This window comes from Colias croceus, chromosome Z, assembly GCF_905220415.1.
Source record: "Colias croceus chromosome Z, ilColCroc2.1".
In the NCBI taxonomy this organism is placed as follows: Eukaryota; Metazoa; Arthropoda; class Insecta; order Lepidoptera; family Pieridae; genus Colias; species Colias croceus.
In genome coordinates this window covers 6001741-6025655 of record NC_059568.1, presented here as the reverse complement: position 1 = coordinate 6025655, position 23915 = coordinate 6001741, and the positions used below count along the sequence as shown (strand labels likewise).

The following is a 23915-nucleotide window of genomic DNA, read 5'->3' as shown; positions in this document are numbered from 1 at the left end:
TATATATCGAATGGTAGAGTGGTTAGCAGTAGGGTACGTCCTCGTGTACACGCGGCGCGTACTCGACTGATTTTGCCTTATCCCTTTTCGTTAGCTTAGCGAACAACTTGTGGCGGACGGCGGCGTGACGTGCGCAGTTTTATAGCGGTTTCCGCCGACACCTCTGCTACAAAACCCACTCTATATCCAGGTATAGAATTAACGTAATTAATATTATCTAAATAATAAAAATATAAGCTATGCTACTTTAATTATCTTCCTTCAACTCGCTACATTTAATGCTCTCTACATTTTTATACAATCACATATATCGCGCTCAGTAAATCTTAACAGAGTAAGGCGCCCGATTAACATTAACGTTTTGATAGATCTCTACATCATACAAACGAATCAATCTTGTAGGGCAAAGCGGAGAAAGTGAAAGGGATTCCTTAAAGGTTAACATCGTATAGCACTATGTATATTGTATAGCTTTCCTTGTTAGAAGGGCGCTCCCCGTGGCCTCTTCCCCTGTTCACCCAACCGCGCTGTATACACCTTAAAATATATTTATATACACGACTCAGATGTTCTTCACACTGATCAATTGGAACGAGGCCTCAGAGACGCGGCTGAATTTGTGAAAATTAATCCACGAATAAATTATCCTTTCTGAATTTGTTCAAACTCAAAATCGGGGGACTGGAAAATAATAAGTTTGATTACAAATTAGTTGGGCACGAATTTGACGAATTCATTATTAAATATATTGTTAGTACATCCAAAATGCATTAAAAAAAATTAGTTACCTATCTAACAAATGTCCACTTACTCTAGGAATTGTTCAATTGTACGAAAATTGTTCTCGTTTAAGGCTAGGAAGTGTCATAGCAATTTATATAGAAGGTGCTACGAACAGAGGCCGCGAAATGCTTTTAATGATTTAATAGATCATACAATTGGAGTTTTAATATTATATAATATTTAAAATATCATGTGGATAATGAAAATGAATAATGACTGTGAGACGAATTATTTCAACCCGTATCTCGTTATAAAACTATAATACTTTTATGTTTTACAATTGAACCTTGCATTATTATTCATACTTAGTATTATTTTTCGACTTAGAGCATTAAACCAACCAGTTGGTTTAATGTTCTAAGGTTTTCGACCATCATTCAATATATTAAATATTAATCTATATACCTATATATGTATACTTAAATGAAACCCCTTTTCCTTGTTTACGGCATCACGCGTGAACGGGTGGCCCGATTTTGATAATTCTTTTTTTTATAATATTCCTTGAAGAACGAGGATGGTTCTATGGAAAGAAAACATAAACATGTACCACGGGCGAAGCCGGGGCGGACCGCTAGTAAATAAAAAAAAATAGAAATCTTTCTTCAACTTAATGACATAAAAAAAATTGTTGGAATTTCCTGCATCTAGGATCGTACATCCTTTATAGCATATCTTCCAAGTGAAGTATTCTGAAGAAATTCACAATATGATATAACAAATCCTAAGAATGTGTGAAATACCATAACTAAAGGATGATATAGCTTTAACACGCAGCTCTATAACTTATGACGTCAGCTTGCAAATACTTATAAAGTTATGAATTCATGGCTCCCGTTGTTGTTATATTATACTACTTGGAGTTACGATGTTAGGTGATGAGCACCTTTCTACGATCCAGTTAATTTTCTTCAATAATAAAAATTTTAAGATTCATGAAATGTGGAACGTTTATTATCCATACTAATATTATAAATGCGAAAGTAACTCTGTCTGTCTGTCTGTTACTCAATAACGCTTTAACTACTGAAGCAATTTGCATGAAATTTGGTATAGAGATATTTTGATACCCGAGAAAGGACATAGGCTTTTTACCCCGGGAAATAGGATAGGTTTTATCCCGACAATTCCACGGGAACGGGAACTATGCGGGTTTTTCTTTGACTGCGCGGGCGAAGCTGCGGGTGGAAAGCTAGTTACATATAAATAAACGAGCAGGTATTATAACTATATTTCAAAACTGTTCATGCTTATGTATATTAAACGGGTGATAATGTATTTATAATAATTATGTTATTTTTTCATGGGAATCCATTTATTTATGCCGGCATGAGTTTAAATTTAAATTATAAAGTCGATTAACACAAATGAATTAAATACTGACAATTTGAATTTGCAGCAGAACACAGATAAATTATTTGGTTATTCATTAAAAACAAATAATTAAACTTAGTTACGTAAGCGAATACATTAAAAAACAAAGGTAATATAGTTTTTAATTTGATATTTATATGAATTGACCAAAACTGCTTTTAGTCTATGCTTCCAAATTTATAAAACAAAAAATAGATTTTTGAAATATAACGTTCACGTAGCATTTCTTTCAAATCCATTTTCGCAAGAATGATTTATTATTTTTTCTGCCTCTATTTAGGTAGAATCAAACACTAAAACTCCTAGTTATGGTTACACGCTCATCAAGATAATTAAGCCAATCTAATTAAATTGATCAGATGACCCGCACGCTCGTTTATCTATTATCTATTATTATAATTGATTTTGACCTTGAAACCGGCTATTGATTAAAGCTGAAACTAAACTCTGAAGCGCTCGCAAAGCTGGCTATAAGCTGATTGATCTTAAAGGTGCTCGTAATTTAAATAAAAATGTTAATTTTGAACAAGAACACCGATTTAGACATAATTGACTAGTTAGGTCTGTAATAAAATTCAGTTAAAAGTAATTATGCCTAGCGGTTGTAATTATATTCATAGATAGTTGTCTCATCTGTATGATATAGAATATATAAGTAGATGAAGTTTTGAATGCCTTTGTTACGTTTTGTCACGAAAGCAAAACTATAATTACAAATCGAATTCCACAGAGTATTTTTACTAAAACAATAGGCGTATTTTTATTTTTACCCTTTTCTAGTTAATATACCAAAGTAAGATAACTGAAATAATTCTAGACTTGCCTTTATTTTAAAAAGTAATTTCACATTAAATTGATGGAACTACGCTTATCTGTAGAATTTTATCATAAGTATAGGACTCGACCAGCCATTCACCTGATTAAAAGGAACTTATTGATTTTAAACAAGTGATCATAAAACAATGCATATAATATGTAACTTTATAGTGAAGATTTATTAAATTAATTAATAAAATGTATTTAAATATATTATTAATTAATTAATTTATATCATTCAATTTATTTTTTATCTTTTATTCAAACCGAATCTTTAAAAAATGTTGTAGAGATTATGCTGTTACGAAAAATACAATATATCAAAATGTTCTCTAACAAATTTGGCCGCTATGACTCATACTAAATTTTCTTTTCTATTTATTGTTTAAATGTTATTTAATTTAGATTTAAATGGGAATAAGGAATAAGGGCATTCCTACATAGAAATGAATATCAAATTACTTATCGCACTTATGTGATGAACATTTTCAGGCGTTTGTATTTTTGCTTTCAAATTTATTACGCTACCTCAAAAGCGAAGTTTATTATTGAACGTAAATTTAATTATTCAAAATAATGTATGCTAAAGTGGTTCTGCTCGAATTGTATAGGCACGTAACATCCGAAAAATAAGCTTTAAAAATTAACATAATTTTGCGTTGGCCGTTCAAAATTTAATAATTTAATCGTATGTACTTCAATTTTGTATTATAATAGGTAAATATATTTGAATAGAGTAACTTATATTACATCTTTTCACTTATTTTACATTTTAGTGTTTAGCATTTTCGTCTATATCTATAAGAAATCTTCCAGATTCCAAAAGTAAATATTATAATAATGTTAAAGATACACACACATAATATAATATTAAACAAAGTCGTTTTCTCTGTCTGTGTCCCTATGTATGCTCAAATTTTTAAAACTGCGCAACGGATTTTGATGCGGTTTTTTTAATAGGTAGAGTAGTTCTCGAATAAGGTTTTAGCATACCTATAATTCATTAGATTTTAGACAAAGCAGGCGAAGCCGTGGGCAGAAAGCTAGTTTTATTGTAGAATAAAACATACAATATGCAAACATAGCTTGTTAACCCGAATTTTCCCAATTGCTCATTATTCTTGAATAAATTTACTTCCATTTCATGTAGTTTCAATAGATATAGGTATTAGTTATATAATATATAATTATTATATAAATACAGGCACAGGCAAACGTGACTTTAGTATCAAAGAAAAAATAATATAATACATCTTCGTATATGCAAAATAGAACAAAGGATACAATAATAAAAACATGTAGCTTTAAAAATGTTCACTTTTACCTTAAGAAAGCTCTGGCATAAGTTATTCAGGTATTAATTATACAAGGTATATTTATTACGCGGGAGGCGTACGAGGGCGTTCCCCTTGCAAGTATAAACATTGTTTTGTATGGGTTCTGTAAAAACGTGAATAAACGCATTACATCGAATACATTTTCAGAATATTAAGTCTTTTACGATATAGGTAATTTTGTTTACAGAAATACCGAAATATTGCCATGATATAGTATAGTATATAGATACATTATATATAGGTATATAGTGTAACAAATGAATGTTAAGCCACATTTGTATGTATTGTAATTTCCTGTATAATTTTTGGCACATCTAGGAAATGGAGACCATAAATTGTATTATCTTTTGAAAATTCAGTTCTCGATTTCATCAATTTCGTATATCTTAACAATGTTTGTCCTCAATGGACTCCTAAACCACTTAACCGATTATAATAAAATTCGCACACCATGTGCAGTTCGATCCAACTTGAGAGATGGATAGTTTAAATCTCAAATCGTTTTAGAGAAAGCGGGCGAAGCCGCGGGCGGTAAGCTAGTTTGTTATAAAACAATTACTAAATTGTAGCATAGTTTTATTGCATACATTTTGTGCGCTTTTTGTTTAATCAAAGCGAATGTAAAAAATAATAATAATATACCCCTGAATTTTTTTTTATTTGAATTCCTTTTCATTCAAAAAATTCCATGGCTATAAAAATAATATGGACATAAATAATAAAGCTCCATTTTCATTACTAGAATTAATAATAGTGTTCCAATAAGAGTTGACATCATCGTTAGTTTACAACAAATTCAGAACATAATCAAATTAGGTATCCGTTACGCTTCTAACAAGAACTATTGTTGAAACTTCAAAATGAATAGTTCAATGTCTTAGTTTTTAATTAAACGCACTTGAAATCTTGTACAAGTCTGAACTATCTCCGATCAAAATCCGAGCTTAAGCGATTGGATTCAATCATAGATTACGAGATAGCTTGACTGGAATTCAGTAGTATCGACTAAAGGAAGGTCTGTTGGTGGTCTAAAACTGTAATAAATTGCGAGAGTTCCGGCAGTTGCCACTAGTCTAGCATGCTAATATGTGAATAATTTGATACTTGCAGGTTTTTAGTGTGATTAATATATCGATACGATGGTAGAAGAGTTCTTGATACGGTATTTATATTTGTTCGTCTGAACTGATAATATGGCTTTATATTTATTAATTAAAACACCTATACATGTACAAAACCAAAACAAAAAATGTTTAACAGAATAATAAATATTAAAAATATAACTTTGGGAATATCGTCATGATTTGTAATATCACAATCTTTTTATTTGCTTGAATAAACAATAAAATCAGCTTGTTTGTTTTGAACTTTTCAGAAAAGCATATCTGATTAATTATATTTTCTTGGAATTTTTCTATCTCAAGTTCAGAGACAGGAAGATGTAGGCTTCGAACACCTTTATACTACTACTACTTTATGGCTACTGATCTGAAAGTTCTAAATCCATTCGAAAAGGATATGTGTAGGATTTCTACCCTGTCCGCTTCATAGAATTGTGGAATAAAGAGTAAACACTAAACATATTATTATTATATTTTATAGTACCCAATTAATTATCTTATGTTTTGTCTTACTCAAGTCGGAGACAGGAAGATGTAGGCTTCGAACATCTTCATGCTCACTGATCTAAAAGTCCTACCTCCGGTCATTAAGGATAAGACGTGTAGGATTATTTTATCCTGTCCACTTACAAGAATTAAAATAAATATTGTTACAATACTGTAATAAATAATATGTTAAAGAATAATAAGAATTCGTACTGATCATTAATAAATTCAGTAAATTATAATATGAGATGTAGACGTGTGTCTGTAGTGTAATATGCAACTATCAAAGGCTATTCCTCTACAACCTGTCGTTAGGTAATTCTCGCTACGATTTGTCTTATCTACAGAGCTATGCTACGCTCCGTAGCGGGTATAAGTTGCGCTCGCCTACGGCAGAAATCAGCGTCGCGTAGCACTCGCTCATGTGTGATATTCAATGCAATTAGAGGTAGATATATTACGAAGGAAGATCTATGGAAGAACGTTGCTATGCATGTTAAGTTATGTCTGTATAGATATCACGTTTGCTTTAGTGAATTCATTTATATTACTGTACTAATTGAATTTGTTATGTTGTATTTGTATTTATAGCATATCAAAATTAATTATTCATTCAAACAATTTTATTCGAAAGCAGTTTTATATCACGTTTGTACAAAATGAAACTATAGTATTTCTTTGTATATCTATAAAATTAAATATTACGACTGATTCAATGTAATTTCAAGTCGCTCGTTATTTACTTTAAAGTATTTATTTTGCTTAACCTTACACGGTGCTACCTGAGGGAAATCATACATTTGAAATTGAATTGTACCCCCTTGCTGGCGTTCGAGAGAGCTTAAAGTTATGATCATGTGAGATGACACTAAATTGCAGTGTAATATTATCATAATGGAAAACTGTTATTTGTTTTTAGCATTACGTAAATGTTTATTCACATGCCTTTAGTTCTAGACTAGTGTCTAGATTGACGATTCAAGAAAGCAAGACTTAAGACGAAGGCAGAAGATAGTATAATCATGATCGGATTATTTATCAAATTTTTAAACGTGAGGTATTAAAAATGGTATAATCATATCAAATGGATTTTTTTGATATGTTATTTTTTATGGTATAGGATAGCAAATGAGCAGCCGCGTCGCCTGGTGTTAAGCGATACACGCCGCCCATAAGCATCCACTCCACTGGGAAGTGGATGTGTTACTGTCCTCAGGAAAGGAGAAGGATATAAAAGAGAGGGAAATCGTTAGGGATATGTTGGAGAAGCCCTAGCTAGCAGCCGGTTTTTTTTAGGTATTTATAGGTGCTCTTTTTGAAGGTCTCCATGTTATAAGAATTGGGGAATACTGTAGGTGGTAGGTCGTTCCAGAGTTTTACAGTTAAAAATTATATCGCCATCGAAAATAATATTCCAAAAGGGGAAACAATTTGACGAATAACGAAGTAATGTCTTTAAATAAACGACAGCCATTTAACACGAAATAGTTCGTTTTTTTTTTGCTATCGTGAATTGTTTGTGTTATTAGTTCCGTGTGTAAATCGGATGATGAATAATTGAATGTGGCAGTTTTATTAACGATAATTTGAATAAATCATTGTGTTCGTAGATAAAGATCTAATAAACCTACTAATAGTATATCTATGTATAGAAATATATAAGTCAGTAAAGACTTGCTTAAATAGCGATTTTCATAATATACCCAAATATTTCGTATAAAAGATATAGACAGCAATAATTCATATCATGATTTATTTCTTCCTTAGCCTTTTGGAGGTTCGTATTACGCAAAAATACGCTCAATGTAACAATATTGGTTATACAGTGAGTCATTCTAACGGGGATTGTGACGTATTTACACCCGAAAGGCTTACGGTCGGTCAATATTTATATTCAGAAAAGGTATCGTAGGTATGGGTCATTGTCAAATTTTGCGCAGGTAAACGTAACTGCAGATTTCAAAAATGTGAAAAAGAAAATATTTTAAAATTGAACTTTTCTTTATGCCCGTGCCTGTTAAAATAACTGAAGTATCTGTAATTCAAGTTGGCCGAGATGTTTAGCTAATAATTTAAGATTTATTTCAGATTTAGTGCGTCAGGGTGGAGAAAAAATACAACTCTGTTATTATTACACTTTACCTTTTATCATTAAATTAAATAAGCCAGTCGAACATATTTTGGCTTTTATATTAATTACAGTCTTATATCTTATAATCACCATAAGAAGCACAAGCTTTTTTTAAGTTTAACAGTAATTTATTTACAATTTTAGTCAACTCTGTTACTTTATGAATAATAACAAACCTTAAATTCTACACTACTCCATGAAATATCTGTAAATTAACAGCTAATTACAACATATAACCGCTTCATTAACTGACAAATTAACCTATTGTAATTTAGCAGTATTATATTGAATAGCTTTTCCTAAATTTCGTAACTAAGTTCTTTAATCTTCGGGACACGAAAGTAACAGAGTTGTAACACAGTAACTTAGTTGTTCTTTTTGTACTATAAGTGAATAAATTGCATACTTTTGATATGTCGTCACGTTCGAAAAGATTGATTTTGGTTCTAAAAACATTTTTCTTACATGTGGGCTGATTTTTTTCATATGAAACTTTGATCCACAGCAAGACAGTCTTGTATAATTTGTATTTCCTGTCTAGACATTTTAACGGCCTTCTTGTCGAATATTTTATCAATAGCATACTTTTCCTTCAGATTCTTAACTTTTTCATGGCCATTTTTAATAGCATTTACTGGATTTTCTGGATTGCCGTCCTTATTTTTAGACTTCTTTCGTTTTTCTCTGTTGCATTGTTTTTTATACGTCTCCTATCTCTTGTTAACTGTTTCTAATTGTTACTTAAATTTTATATAACCTGTAAATAACTTCGATCTGTTTCTGTTAACTTGCTTGCTTCTCAGCTGGCGTGAGAGGCATTTTAAGGGCGTTAATAACGGCAGAATAACCTGTAACAATATCTTCAAAGTTACATTTAATTAAATATGATTTATTTACATATAACAACTCAAAATTACTTTGGGAAACCGATTCTTAAGAAAAAAAATTATTACAAATATAAAATTTCAAACAAAAGTTACAGAATACATGCTTACTCAACTCTGTTACCATGAGCTAAGTAACAGAATGATGATAACAGAGTTGTAAATTTTACATTCTAAAAGACATAAATCATAGAATAATGCATTTAGTTATTTTTTTATTTCAAATTGAGCATAATTACCCCTTAAACAACAAAGTGAACGTAAGTTAATAGAAAAAAACGGTTTTACTTACTTTAATAGGTAGGTAACAATGTTGATGCGGAATAAAAACACGCGGCACGTTCAGCGCCACGCGGTCGACTGAGATTCAATGTACCCCACCCCCAGACCTAACGAACGACCACAATGGCTGCAGAAACCTCGCTCAAGCTAATAGAAAGTCGAAAACAGCGCCACCTCTATTTTGAGTAATGATTTATTTAGTAACATAGTAGTGCACACGATTCGAAACACTACGTGGGACAAAGTTAAAATATTTTTTATAAAATAAATCTTAGCACTGATCGTACGTTGAAAATGTACTTTTAGAAATATTCGCAATATTCTGTTTATAGTAATATTTTAATTGATGTGGGTTGGTATATTGGAAATTGTAGTTATTTCATATTTTCTGTAACGAAGTGCTACTTGGGACAGGTCAAATTTGTATGGAAAACCCTTCTGTTACCAGAAAAAACCACAATGTTACTTTAAAAAATAAAATAAAAAATGAAAACTAAGTCTTTATTTTATTAATATCTGTTTATTAATGCGATTAAGTTTGTATTTGCTGTAAGTTTTTAGTGACAGTTAATTTTTTAATGGTATAGAAGTAAAAAAGTTTTGAGGGACAAGTTAACCTGCGCAAAATTTGACAATGACCCGTATATCCAAATAATTCGCTTTCGAAATTATGCTGAGTTTTAATATGTGTGGTATGTTTTCAGTTGGTAATAGAACTATTAACAAATAAAGTTGATATACCTAGTAATCTTTAAAAAATTAAGAGTTTTATTATTTTTGTTGAAAATTGTTTATTCATTTTTGATAATATAACATGTCATAATACTATTTACGAATAGCATTTATATATTATAATATTTTACTATATTATTCTATCTAAGCTTAGAACGAATTTGTTGTTAAATTCTAGCTTTTAAAATGTTCTCTGTTTTATTATAAATATATTAGATAATATTTTGCGACATCTGCGCCAAGCTTCAGCTTGGATTACGCTTACGTCAAGTAAAATTGCAGTTCTTACAAATGTTTGGAGCTGATTTATTAATTTTACTTTATTTTTGAAAGAAAAATATTTATAAAAGTTTTATTTAATATGTATATTATGTGCTGATTCTAGTCGGTAAATATGTGATACCCTTTGTTTATTATGTGTTCACATATGTATGCGTTTTTTTTTCATGTAGGTAATATAAATAAATTTTGTAAATAATTAAGTGCAATAGGGATAAAAATAAATGCTTTCAAATTTCAAGATCACATTCATAATATATTTAATACATTTTGTATGATTTCAAAGTTGAACTATTAATTGTTATCTATTATTTGATAAATAAATTTTGAATCGAGTAACAAAATGAAACAAGTTATAACAACAGACGCTTTATTTAACTTAAACCATAACCACAATAACTACACGATAACCTTTAAGTATGCTATACACAACTTAACAATAATATAAAACAATTTATCACTTCGATAACACATGGGCAGGAAATCGGATTACCATTCAAGGACGCCGGGGCAGAACTTCTCGATAAGGCCTTCGTAGTAGGGCCAAAGAGCATCGATGTCGGGAACTTTAGCACTCTTACTGTACAAGTCGTATTTCCTGAAAAAAAAGGGAAATAACTATGTAGTCGAAAAAGTTTTTTCTACCGTAATTCCATTTGGGTTTGCTAGGACTTTGTCGTCGCAGTCGTGTTTTTATTAATGTTACACATAGTAAGATTAATTAGTTCACGCCATTTTGTTGTAGATTGACTTTATATTTTTTAAATGGTTTAAATACAAAATTGAATGAACGTAAAATATATAGCACTATCTAAATATATAACCTACTAGCGGTCCGCCCCGGCTTCGCCCGTGGTACATATTCACGTATTCTCTAGATACGAACCATCCTCGTACTTCAAGGAATATAATAAAAAAAGAATTAAATAAATCGGTTCAGCTGTTCTAAAGTTATGCGCTTACCAACACATTTTGGGATTCATTTTTATATTATAGATTATCATTTTTTACCGATTTAAGAAAAAATTATCAATTGTATTTCGATACGGTATGATTGTTGAATTGTAAATATTTAAAGTCTTCTTTATATCTGTTATTCTTCTTTTAACAACGTACATTCCGAGAGTACGACAAAAAAAATACTAAACAAAACTTCAAAAATTACACCGGCAGTTCGGGCCACAGAAAGAGGGTTACTAAACCTCTCCCTTACGTGAACGTAACATTATAATTATGTTAATACTCAACACCTGTAAGGGCGTATAACTTGCCCGCTGAGGATCTGACCCGGATCGTGAGGAAGCATAGTTTTACAACAAACAGAATGTCATATACCTATATAATATATACTTACGTTAGTCTTAAAACAGTTTCCTTGAGTTTTTCGTCCTCTTTCGTCATAAAGTGTGAGTAGTCATGGCAACCGTACCATGGATAGAAGGAGTGGTATCTGTAGAATGATCAATTATTAGTAGGTAGCTTTTTATGCGATATAGTTACGAGTGAGAGCTGGGTTTTAAGATTAAATAAATAAATATTTCAGGACAGTTTTCACACACGGCACTATCTGATTAGGACTAAGCTTTGGCTTGTGTTATGGAAACCAGATGGCTGATAAACTGTTAACGGTGTTAATTACATGGATAATTAACACCCAGGCACAGAGCAAACATCTATGTTCATCACACAAATATTTGCCCTGACTGGGAATTGAACCTACCGACGTATCGAACCAACATATTAAGAAGAAAACTTTTTCAGAAACAAATAACTAATAGTGTGAATAAATCGTCCGAATAAATGGTGAAACTTGAAATAGAAAAATTATACATACGTATCTGCAGATTTTTAAGATGGCATAAACTTATGTAAACAGTTAAAAACATTACCTATATTTTTACTACGGATACAATGGTTATATAGATATTAATAATATTCAAAGAAATATAGAAACATGAACATATTAAGTGAATAAATCTCAATAATATACACTCTTTGCATGCTCGTATTCGCATATTTAATACGTAAAAGCTCAATACTCAATATTATGTAACTTTGCAGCAACTTTGTGCGGTAAATTCATGCTTCATCAAGCAAGTTATATTATTAGCGTCTAATGAGTACGAAACATGGCAATAATGATATTACAATAAGCTTCTTAACAGTATTATATCCAAAAACTTAATTATGGAGCGTTTTTATTTTTCTGCTACTTTTATTTTCTTATTAACTACATTTTAATGAGCAAAATAACAATCGCATTAATTATGATTGACAATACTTTCGTTAGATATGTTTAACACGTGTTTACGCAGTATGAATAGTTAAATTAACAAAATTGATGTAAAGCTCTCAAAACTAATTCGATTATAGTGAATTTTCGAACACTTTTTAATATGGATATTCATAATAGGTAAGTAGTTCAGTAGATAGTATATTTAATATTAAATAATAATAGTTACCTGATCATAGCAAGACCTTCTTCGGGTATCTTGGCGTTGTTATGCTTCAGTACATGGTACAGGTATTCATCGTGACCCCAGGACATCATCAGTTTTTCAATACCACATTTCGGCTCATACATTCCGTAGAGAGAACTGTAAACAAAATATGAAATACAATTTCTATAGAATATTAATAAATAGATGATGAAACAATTGAACTTCAATTCCCTAAGGAACAGTGTCTTAAATGTCAGAAGTATTGTATGTAATATGTTATTGGACAAGTAGGTATGTATTAAAAGTCTCATGGGAGTATAATGTGTCTGATGTAAAACATAATATTATTATCACTACATAGTATAAAACAAAGTCGCTTTCTCTGTCCCTATGTATGCTTAAATCTTTAAAACTACGCAACACGCAACGCAGAAAGAGTGATTCAAGAGGAGGGTTATAGTGTATAATTTATTAGGTTTCAGATAAAGCGGGCGAAGCCGCGAGTGGAAAACTAGTACCAACCATTCATTAAGTAGTTTATTTTTATAAGACTAATTTGAATCTATCTATTAGATATCAATATATTCCTCGAATTAAATGGCAAATAAAACCAGGCCCAACGCATCTTGATACTAATTCTGATCAAAGACATACAAAATTATAATTATAAAAATATTCTAAATTGTAAGTACATATTTTTATCAGCAAACAACTTGAAATTGGACAAGTTATGTATAAACATTTCGATCAAATTCTTTAGAAGTATTTAATTCGATAAAATGAACAAAATTTTCGTGGTTATCAACATGCCGCAAAGTATTTATTAAATTGAACATGTAATAAAAATATCAAAATAAATATCCATCGTTGCTAATTTGTTATATGATTTGTACTATTTCATTTATTTGGTGCGTTCATACAAATATGAGATGTACGAATTCAATTATTATGAATATATATTATATAATTTGAAACCCGTACTTTCTCGCAATAAAATAGACTATAGATATTCATATATTTAAAACTACACATACTCATATTAAAATGATTCAGGTATACTTAAGTTCCTTTTATATAATATCGGTTCCTAACACAAATCAAACTGTATCTCTTAATGCGTTATATGTTCTTTATAAATTATCTATATTATATAATATGTCTAAATTATATCTATATAATTATTTATCATTATTTATCATAGTACAACACGACTTCTTTGAACCGCCACATAATACAAAACCACTAATGGCACATGTTTAATATAGATCCATACATGTCCCTTACAAGTCCATTGTTATACTGTCAATTACTTACTTGTATTTAGGGTTGTATGTATCAGGATTGTCTTTGAAGCTGTCATCTCCATACACAATGTGTTTGTCGCGCTTGCAGCCGACCGGGAAGGTCTCTCCGACCACACACCATTGAGGCTCGTCGTATAGAGCCATCACCTAGTGACATTGCTTTGTTAAGTTTTGTAACTAAAACGTGCATGAATTGTAACTAAAACGTGCATGAATTGTAACTGAAACGTGCATGAATTGTAACTAGAACGTTATGTATAACTAGCTGTTCTAACTAGGTTAGCTAGCGGAGTATTTTTCCTAATTTTGGTATCTGATTGTAAAACATTTATTTCTTTGGTTGCAAGGTTCTGCCGATCTTGTTAAAAAAATGTGTAACTAATACAACTTTCTATTATATTTAAGGAAGATATACAAATGAACTCTTACAAAGGTGGTGGAACTGAGCAGGCTGAACATAAGATGGTACCTACTCACTTCATTGACTACTTTTCGTGCCTACAATGTTTATTCGTGTGTGAAAACAGTTGTAAATTATAGTAAAATTCTTGTAATTTAAGATCAATTACCCAAGCTGTTTTAAAAGTGTCCGTTGTCTATCGCAAAATAATCAAAACATATTATGTAAATTGCTATTTGCCTCAAACATTTAACACCATACCTTTCCAACATCATGAATGAGTCCGACAAACTGGAACCACTCCTCGTTAGGATGGTCCTCCCGGATCCTCTCAGCGGTCTGGAAAGCGTGGACGATGTTTGGCAGGTCCAGGTCCGGGTCCGATTCGTCTACGAGCTGGTTCATGAGGTATAGAGCCTCCTTCATGGTGGCTTTGAAGTGGTTGAACTTTAACCATTTCTCCATTTTTGCTGCAATGAAATGGTAGGGTTAGTACGTTTATTTATGGTAGTTTTAATGAATAGAATGATATATTTTATCAAAAATTATTTTAAATTGATGACGCTTTTTTAATGTGGTGAATTATTTATTAAAACTATCAATATCTTATTCTTTATAATATGTTTCAAAATCAAGGTAACTATAAATTTACATATTTTATGATTTGAATTTGAATTCATTTTATGAATTTAAATAATTTAATGTTTTAGCTCTATCGGAAAAAGTAGCGCAAAGTATTTACACCACTAAACATACATTTTAAAAGACAACACTAAAATAATAATAAGGCTCACCCTTAACAAAATCAACGGTCATGTTAGTGTGCATAGCATAGTACGTCCTGCGGACCCGTTGTCTAATGGGATCCGTGTCGTCGATCGTGTAGTCGCGGAAGGACTCCACCGGCTTGTCGGTCTTCACATTTTCTGGCTCAATCAGGAGCGACATACGTGCTTCTTGAGCAACAGCATCCTGAAATAACGTTGTTTTTTTAAATCTATATGTTCTTTCATCATTTATCAGGGTATAATTTTATTGAAGGTCAATTCTGTAAGGCCTTATTCAAGAGATAAATTAATGCTGTTTATTTTATACAAACACTTATTTTGTAAATTAAAAAATTAATCATCTTTCATATTAAATTTTTAATCTCATTATGGTTTGTAATTTTCTGCTAATGAATACATCACATTAGCAAATCCCTTTAATACACTTCGCGGTTAATTTTAAAGCATTAGCGCCTAACAACGCTTATAACGATGCATTTCCATTACTTATATATTATTAAATTATAAACAGAATTTTCGCGATTATTTATAGATACTAATTCTAATTATTAATAATCCGTTAGCCTGCATTGTGCTTTATGCAAGGGGATGAAGAGCTTAACATCTTTCGAAATGATTAAGAAAATCCTATTACCTGGAAAGGCTGCTACGCTCTTTATAATATTTTGTAAAGAAATTGATGTTACCGTTTATAATTTAACAAGCAATTTGCAAACTTATTGATTTTTTAATAAATATAAACTTATGAAAGTAAAAATAGTAATTTGAGTAACTTATTGTTTGATATAGCGCATCGTCTTTAACAAATTATTTATTATGTAAACACTTCGATAACATTTACAAGTGATAACGGTGGCAATGGTAATTAATTGGATTATTGCTACAAACACACAACATTTATATAGTATACAGATAAACATTTGCGAAAACAAAATCATTTGACAGGATTGCAATATTCATATGTAGATTTCGTAAGGGAGCGTTCTATGATTAAGTTGAGAATATTTTTTTATTATTTGTTGCACATATGGTTTATTACAAACTGAAGAGCAATTATAAACAATGCATATTATGAACGCATACCTAATTAGGGAGTAGGGCCCAACTTTTTGCCAAGTTGCATTGAACCTAGATCTCTTATTTTGGCCATATATGGAAACTCAGTTGTTCAACTGTCAGTTTTACATTATTAAACTTAATTGAAATTTTATAAGATTTTGAGTAGTAGGTAGTACCTATGAAATAAATTAAGCATGATGTAGAGCGAACTCCAATCGCCATAATTGTTATGGTTTGTGTCTGTTACATACGGTGTACAAATTTGTTTTAATAAACACACTAACTTTGAAATATACTTAAATAAAAAATAAAAAAAAACTTACAACAAAAGTAGTTACTTTTAAAACAAACTTGCAAAAAGAAAACAAACATAACCCATATCAAGTATGCCGCAGACATTCAACGTTATTTGCAAATAATTAAACGAACCATCTTCATAGTATATAAAAAACATAGTACTCACTGCTTTAGTTTCTCTCATGCTGACGGTTTGAATTGTTGAGGAGACAAGTGCGAATGATTGTCGGCAGCGACCTGCAAATACTTAAATGTGTCCCACACACCATTATCAGGAGGTCAACGTTACAGGGCTAAAATGTTATCAATGTAGACGTAATACATCATGGGGTATCTTATGGTTCTATTTGCACTACTTTTTGCTGTACATGAAAGTTTTGATATGACTGTGTATCTTTAGGTTTATCTCATTGTTTATTAATCAATGTTTCCAATCGGTGTTTATCAACGTGAATACATAAATTATGACACTAATAAAACTGAAAGAAAGTTGAATTACTTAGTTCAATTTCTTTGTCGAAGGTTTTTATTTTTCGACTTTGGCTCTTTCGACTCATACCTAATTTGAACCGCACTATTACATAAAATTATATTGGTTACCTTTTGATCGATACAACAGATTTTTCTTTAGAATAATACGACAAATAAAAAAAGTTTCAATAACAATTGAGTTATAATTAGGCACTTGTAAAAAAAATTAAATAAAAAAAATACACGATGAAAACTATGGTAAATTTAATGCCATAGTGAAATAAACAAAGCAATCAAATTAAATAATTTTATTGGTGTCACCAAGGTTAGATATTGTTCACTAAAAAAAGACTTGATAACAATTTATTACAGTAAATCTATAAACATGACGTTTTACTAGATTTATTATTAAAATGACGACGTTTATGAGAAAAATATTATTGTTTTTTAAATCCTTAAATGATTAGATTTCGCCTCTGTTAATAATTATTTTAAAAGTTCTACGTATTCAACATTCTCTCTATTTGTTACATACAATATACCATTTTATAAAAGAGCTTTACGTAGGTGTATGAACAAAGGCGTTTTTATTTTACAGATACGAACTATAGTTATACCGACAAGTATGCCCTTGACAGTACCTACTTACTTTTACTTTTCAACCGATTTTCTTCAGTTCTGTTAAAGTGAAATTGAATTACGCAAGAAACAAAGACTCAATGCAAAGCGATATTTTTCCATAACTGTTTTGTAAATATCTTTAATTGCTTGGCTTTACTTCATTTATTCAGTATAAAAAACAACCAATAATACCTACAATTGTTTGCAGGAGTTGTGTCACAATTTATAAATATAATAAAAAGTTACTTTGACAGAAATACTATCGGTGATGTTATTTTATCTTTGCATTCTGCATTCGTTTTCAAATTTGGCGTCTTATTTATTTATAGAAATAGGTACATACAATATAAAATAGTTAGCATTTCATTAAATTAAACAATTCAAGGTGGTTTCAATGTAAAAATTTTATACAGATTGTTGAAAATCGTATTAAAGAAAACATGCGATACAATATGTGTTTTATATGTATTGGAAGTAGGTCGCAAATGGTGTGACCCCATTGACACTGTTCTGTGGACCCGTTGGTACAAGACAGTAAACATGTGTAAAACCTTTATGGAAATCTGTGTTAATAGTGTATGCAATCGATAAAATATATTTTTAATTATTTACTTTTTTTACCCGCGAAGTTATTTCTTTTATTTCAATTAATTATGTTATTAACTTGATTTTGTAACATATAACAAGTGTTACTTTTAATAATCTTATCTATTAATTTATCATATAATTAATATCGATTGAGATCATTCCAACCAAAAACTATACAACAACGTCAAACAAATGCATTGTTTTAATATTATTTTTTATACATTATAAAGGTATCTTAATAAATCACAAGAAAAATAACAAAAGAAGCAAGGATGGTGGATGGTGTATCCGAAAACAAGACAAAATGCATAATGGTTCGTCGCCGCTATTTCCTTGAAATGCTATCCTTTGAAAATAATGTATTTTTTATATTAGCTAATTTGAAATAAGGTGAGGCATCAAAGAACCCAGCATAGGTATAAATTGAAGCTTCAAACCTTACCTTATATTTCCTAGAAGGCTAGAACTTTAGTAGGTACCTATAACTAAAGGCGACATAAAGCAGAAATATTTTCTCATTACATTTCCATTTCACGGAGAAAATAAATTATCTATCCTTACAGAAAATACAGAAATTTTGATTCTTATCAACGGGAATTTTTGCTCTCTAATGCAAAGGAAAAAAGTCTAGAGCCAGTAATTGTTTTATCAATCAGTTTAACCTTTACACATAGATTACAAAGCAATTACAATTAAAAAATTACATTTACGATTACAGCGATGATAGTTTAGTTTTATCTCGATGCCGCTAAATGACCCTGTGTGAACTTTATCGTATATAACACATGTTTTTATCAATTCTTCATATAAGTTTGAGTTTTCATTCCAAGAAGTGACGTCTTTGCCATAATTTTCGTTTGTTTACGTCTTAATCCTGACTCCATCTTGAATAACGTCCATATTTTTTTACATAAAACTACGTAGAGACGTCCTAGCCGGTGCACATAAGAACCTAAGCTAGCACCCTCCTTCCTATTTTTTTTATTGTTCAACAAAGTGAAAAATCTTTAAAATACAGCTAATAATCATATTTGACCATCACTTATTATGGGTAAAAATTGTAATATATTTTATACTTTTTTTGATAAACAACCGTCAAAGCTAAAGCTCGTTTTATGAATATGTATCGTAAAATTGACATACTTTCTATTTTGCAATGCGATATTAAATTCTTCTTTGAATAACGAATGTGCAGCAAGCGAATTGAAAACATGATATTTATAAGAGTATTTTAATTTTAGAGCGAGCGCGCAAGAGCAACTTTTGTCTCCGCAACTATTTTGTCTCTCCCATCAACTCTATGAGCTAGTAAGAAAGTGCGCGCACGTAGCGACGCAACTCCCCATAGAGTTGATGGGAGAGACAAAATAGTTGCGGACACAAAAGTTGCTCTTGCGCGCTAGCTCTTAAATTACACCTTGTTCAGGGATTGGGAACGAATTCTCGAAGACTACTCGTGTTTAATAAAATTGAAAGATAGTAAATTCAACCTTTTCCAGTTTTCCTCACTTCGCGTTAATGGAAAAGTCATGATTTTACTTTTTAATTTATTAACTCCGGTAGTTTTTACATTGGTTGCATCTTTTAAAGATTTTTCTTTATTTCTGTTTCTTTTTAACATTTGTTTTTCAGTAGCAATTAACGGAATGTAGGTACATTTTTTAATTACCTAGGTTTTATCGTATGCAAGATTAATTAATCTGTATAAAAATTACTGATTGTGAGATGTTACTTATAAGTTTATTTTTTCTCCTCAAAGATGAATGTGGCAGCTTTTAAATTAAACAGTATGGGAGGGATTAACGAGATAGTCTTTTGCAGGCAAAAACGTAACAATCACGGTTTATATTTCTTTTATAATTTGTTACATTTATAATGTTGAACATGTAATCGAATGCATAGATATTTAATATGTTCAACTAAAAATTGATCAAAGGAAGTTAAAATTACAAAGTATTGTAATTATTCAAAAGTTCAAAATGTTTGCTTTACGTAAGAAACTAATTGGCGGGTCGGCTCTTGTAACTATTCGGTGAAAGTAACTGAACTAACGTTATCGGATTAGCGGATTAATACGCGGTAATCTCAGGAACAACGGGTCATATTTGAAAAATTATTTCTGTGTTAGTAACCCATTTATCGAGGAAGGCTATAGGCTATATATCATCACGTTAAGGCCCATAGGAGCGGAACAATGATGGTAAAACCGCGGGGCACAGCTAGTGTACAATCACTACAATACAAATTGAGTTTTTTTATCGCTTCTTTATTAACATTATTTTGATAGAACGCGAATGTTGTTAGCCCCAAATCGATTTCAGGTATTTTAAATGGATTAGGAACTAAGTAGTTTTTTTTTTAACCGACTTCAAAAAAAAGGAGGAGGTTATCAATTCGGCCGGTATATTTTTTTTTTTTTTTTATGTATGTACACCGATTACTCCGAGGTTTCTGAACCGATTTACGTGATTCTTTTTTTGTTCGATGCGGGATGGTGTCGAATTGGTCCCATAAAAATTTTATTCGGATAGGCCCAGTAGTTTTTATTTTATGAGCATTTTTGTCTGTAGGTATTTGTAAATTTTGCAAGTGCAAGTTTGAAGTCGGTTGTTTTTAACGCAGTTATCACTTGTATTTTATGTAGGAACCTATTTTCATCAGGTAATATCACCTGTAAGATTCCGGTTATATAAGTTGAGGTTGCATTTGTACTTAAGGCTTGAGTCTGATGTTTTTTTTTTTCTAATTACCTGCCTAGTAAAAATAAAAGTAGGTATTAGTAGATAATAAGCAATGATATCCAATTTAAATATATTCGTATGTTTAACAAATCTGTAGAGTGGTTTAGGGTTATAAATTATAACAAAAATAAAACAAAAATCATTGAATTATGTATCAAACAAACATTGCTAATGGTTACTGCAACGTATCACGGAGATACTCATAGATAAAGCACAGGCTTTCAGGTTCAATTCATTGAGGCTAACTGAAACCGTTCATCTGACGGTCAAAGTTAATCACACGCTCGCCATTCAATAAAATCGATCACTGGCACTTCTTAAATAATATCTATCTACTCTTCTACCTATATCTTCATTAGATAATACTAACATCAATTAATTAAAAAATATATATATATAACACAAGCTGGGCCCTGCGGTTTGACCCGCATTGCTCCACTCTTGTTGGTCTTAGGGTTATGATATAACTATACCTACTATATAGCCCATAACCACGACAAATGGGCTATCTAACACCGAAAGAATTTTTCTAATCGGACCAGTAGTTCCTGCGATTAGCGCGTTCAAACAAACACACTCTTCAGCTTTATAATATGAAGTATAGATTACATGAAACTCTTATACTCTCTACATCATTTGTTGAAGTAGAAACGATGCATTAAAACGTTTAAACTAATTATAAATGCACAGTGCACACCCACACATAGCTTTGTGCAATCAACAAGTCGCTACACCTCTTTGAAATGCAGTTAACTTCATATGAAGAACCGCTACTGTTAACTTATATTTATAGATTGTTCTATTAAATAACGATTAACTAATGTGTAGTGTATATGTAAATGATATAAAATATAAATCATACTATTTATTTAGTATTGGATTGATATTGAAAAAGATGGCCGTTTTGTCAATTTTTCAATATCCAGTGCTAAATAAGTAATAATATACTATCAGAGGTTTAATTTTGTGTAAAAGGTGTAATTCAATTATTTTGATGCGATCGCAACAAGGATAATGCAATATTGTAGCTCTATGTTTCTGAATATGTTTTTATTACTTATCTGTTATTCGGATTGTATGTTTTCTAAGAGTAATATTATTTTATTAGAGTTTTTAAGAAAGTAACTAATTAAATTTTGCATAATAAAAAAAACATAGGTAGGTACTTACTTAGGTACTTTTTTATAATTATGTACAAATATAGCGGCATACAATTGTTTGCTTGTGTCATTTAGGTAGGTACTCATTTGTTTTGATTTTTCTGCATCATACTATACTTTAAGAACAAAAGCTCTGCATCCATTCTCAATACTGATAATAAAAATTACAATAAATTCCCACTTATCGGTCAATCTTATTTGAAATCCAGACTAATCCTTCATATTTCCTTTTCCAATATTAATGTCTAAAAGCCCACCTCAGCAACGTGAGCATACACACCTTAAACCTCAATATAAATCTGTAAGTCATCGTCAAATCGCTAAAGAATTAGTCGACGGAGCGCTTAGAATCGGGGACAGGCGTACAAAGGTGGAAAGAAAAAGGGGACACTACAAAGCCGTGCCCTAACAGAGCAGGTCGGGCCCGTGTTGTATCGATCTTGGGAAATCTCTACCCTGCCATCATGCTTATTATAATAGCAGAGATAATGTTGTAAGGTCAGCTTGATCTATTTTAATGTGCAATATTTTCATAAGCCTGTTCTTATGCATAAGTGCAGAAAAAATATTTTATAACATACACCTTGTTTATAATTATAATATCGTTACAAGGAAACATACATATACTTACCTACGTCATTGAAATTAAATATTAAGCACATGCCAAAAAATAATTCACGCAAAAAAGAAATCTTTATTTAACAAATAGTTAAAACAAGTAAATTTTCATCGAAAATTTAAATTAATACATTGTTTTATATTTCTTTCAGAAATAGGTGTATGGAACGATACCCAATTAGTTTGGTTAATTTACTTTTCAAATTAATTTTGTATCTATACTTAAGAACTTATTAAGAAGTAAAGAGGAAAATTGTATCACGTTGTTAATTATTCATAAAGATTAACGTTTAAGCGAAAGTGTATTCACTACGAAATGTGTTCTTTATTTTCAGTCGAATTTCGTTTAAAATAAAGCTTTTAAAAAATAAAGAACATACCTACTAGGTATGTAGTGCGAACACTATAGTATTTCAAGAACCTATTGCGTTGAAATATTCGAAGTATTCAGTCATTTCTGACGCAACTTGAACAAATTTAATTTACAAGCAACATTGTTATGCGTTTAACTCCTAATTCCTAAACACAGTCCATGTTTGTTAAATATAGGCTTTTGTTAAGCCTTCCATAAACAGTTATTGCGGCAAAATTACCACTTACCCATACAGTATTGTACCTATTTGTGAGCACTTTAGCAATATGAACTGTCGCCTGATAACACTCTCTATTCTTGTATTATGTCTCGCAAGCGAAATTGTAAGTACTAAGTTAACAATATAGAGGTAATTTAAGGTATAATAGCGCTCTAGAAAAGCCTTTGAATCGTATCAAATGTGACACTACATTAAGGCTAACACGTGGACTCTCTTTTGTGATGTTATCGCCTGTTAGACGAAATAGCTGTTACACGGCAAATTGTTATATTCTATCAGACGTTTACGTATAAATTTATATAATCAGGTTAATAAATTTGTCGAACATTTAGTCGAAGTAATTTAACGGCTTGTATTTTATTTATACAGGTGTCTCTAAACAATGATTCGTAGTGCTACTTCGTGGTATCGCCTGTCTAACAAAAATACAATGAATATAATATACCTACTGACGTTAAATGATGAGTTTGATAATTTGACCGTAAAAAGCGTATAGAATGTAATTTACATATTCATTGTTTTAATAAAGCCACTCTGTAGGTGCTTTTTAGGTAACCTATGACAGGTTAATAATCATAATTTAAAAATTCAATTCGAACTAATAGTTAC

At 30.8% G+C, this 23915-nt stretch overlaps 1 protein-coding gene across 1 annotated transcript; it reads right to left on the bottom strand.

The window, feature by feature from the left end:
• Positions 1–10581: 10581 nt before the first annotated feature.
• LOC123705471 (inositol oxygenase-like) lies at positions 10582–16762 on the bottom strand. The gene is made up of 7 exons (XM_045654249.1): positions 16681–16762; positions 15165–15342; positions 14632–14840; positions 13981–14117; positions 12688–12822; positions 11580–11675; positions 10582–10823 (listed from the first exon to the last, which is right to left on the bottom strand). Exons 1-7 carry the CDS (start codon positions 16696–16698, stop codon positions 10715–10717), a joined length of 882 nt encoding a protein of 293 aa, XP_045510205.1. The 5' UTR covers positions 16699–16762; the 3' UTR covers positions 10582–10714.
• Between the last annotated feature and the right edge of the window lie 7153 nt (positions 16763–23915).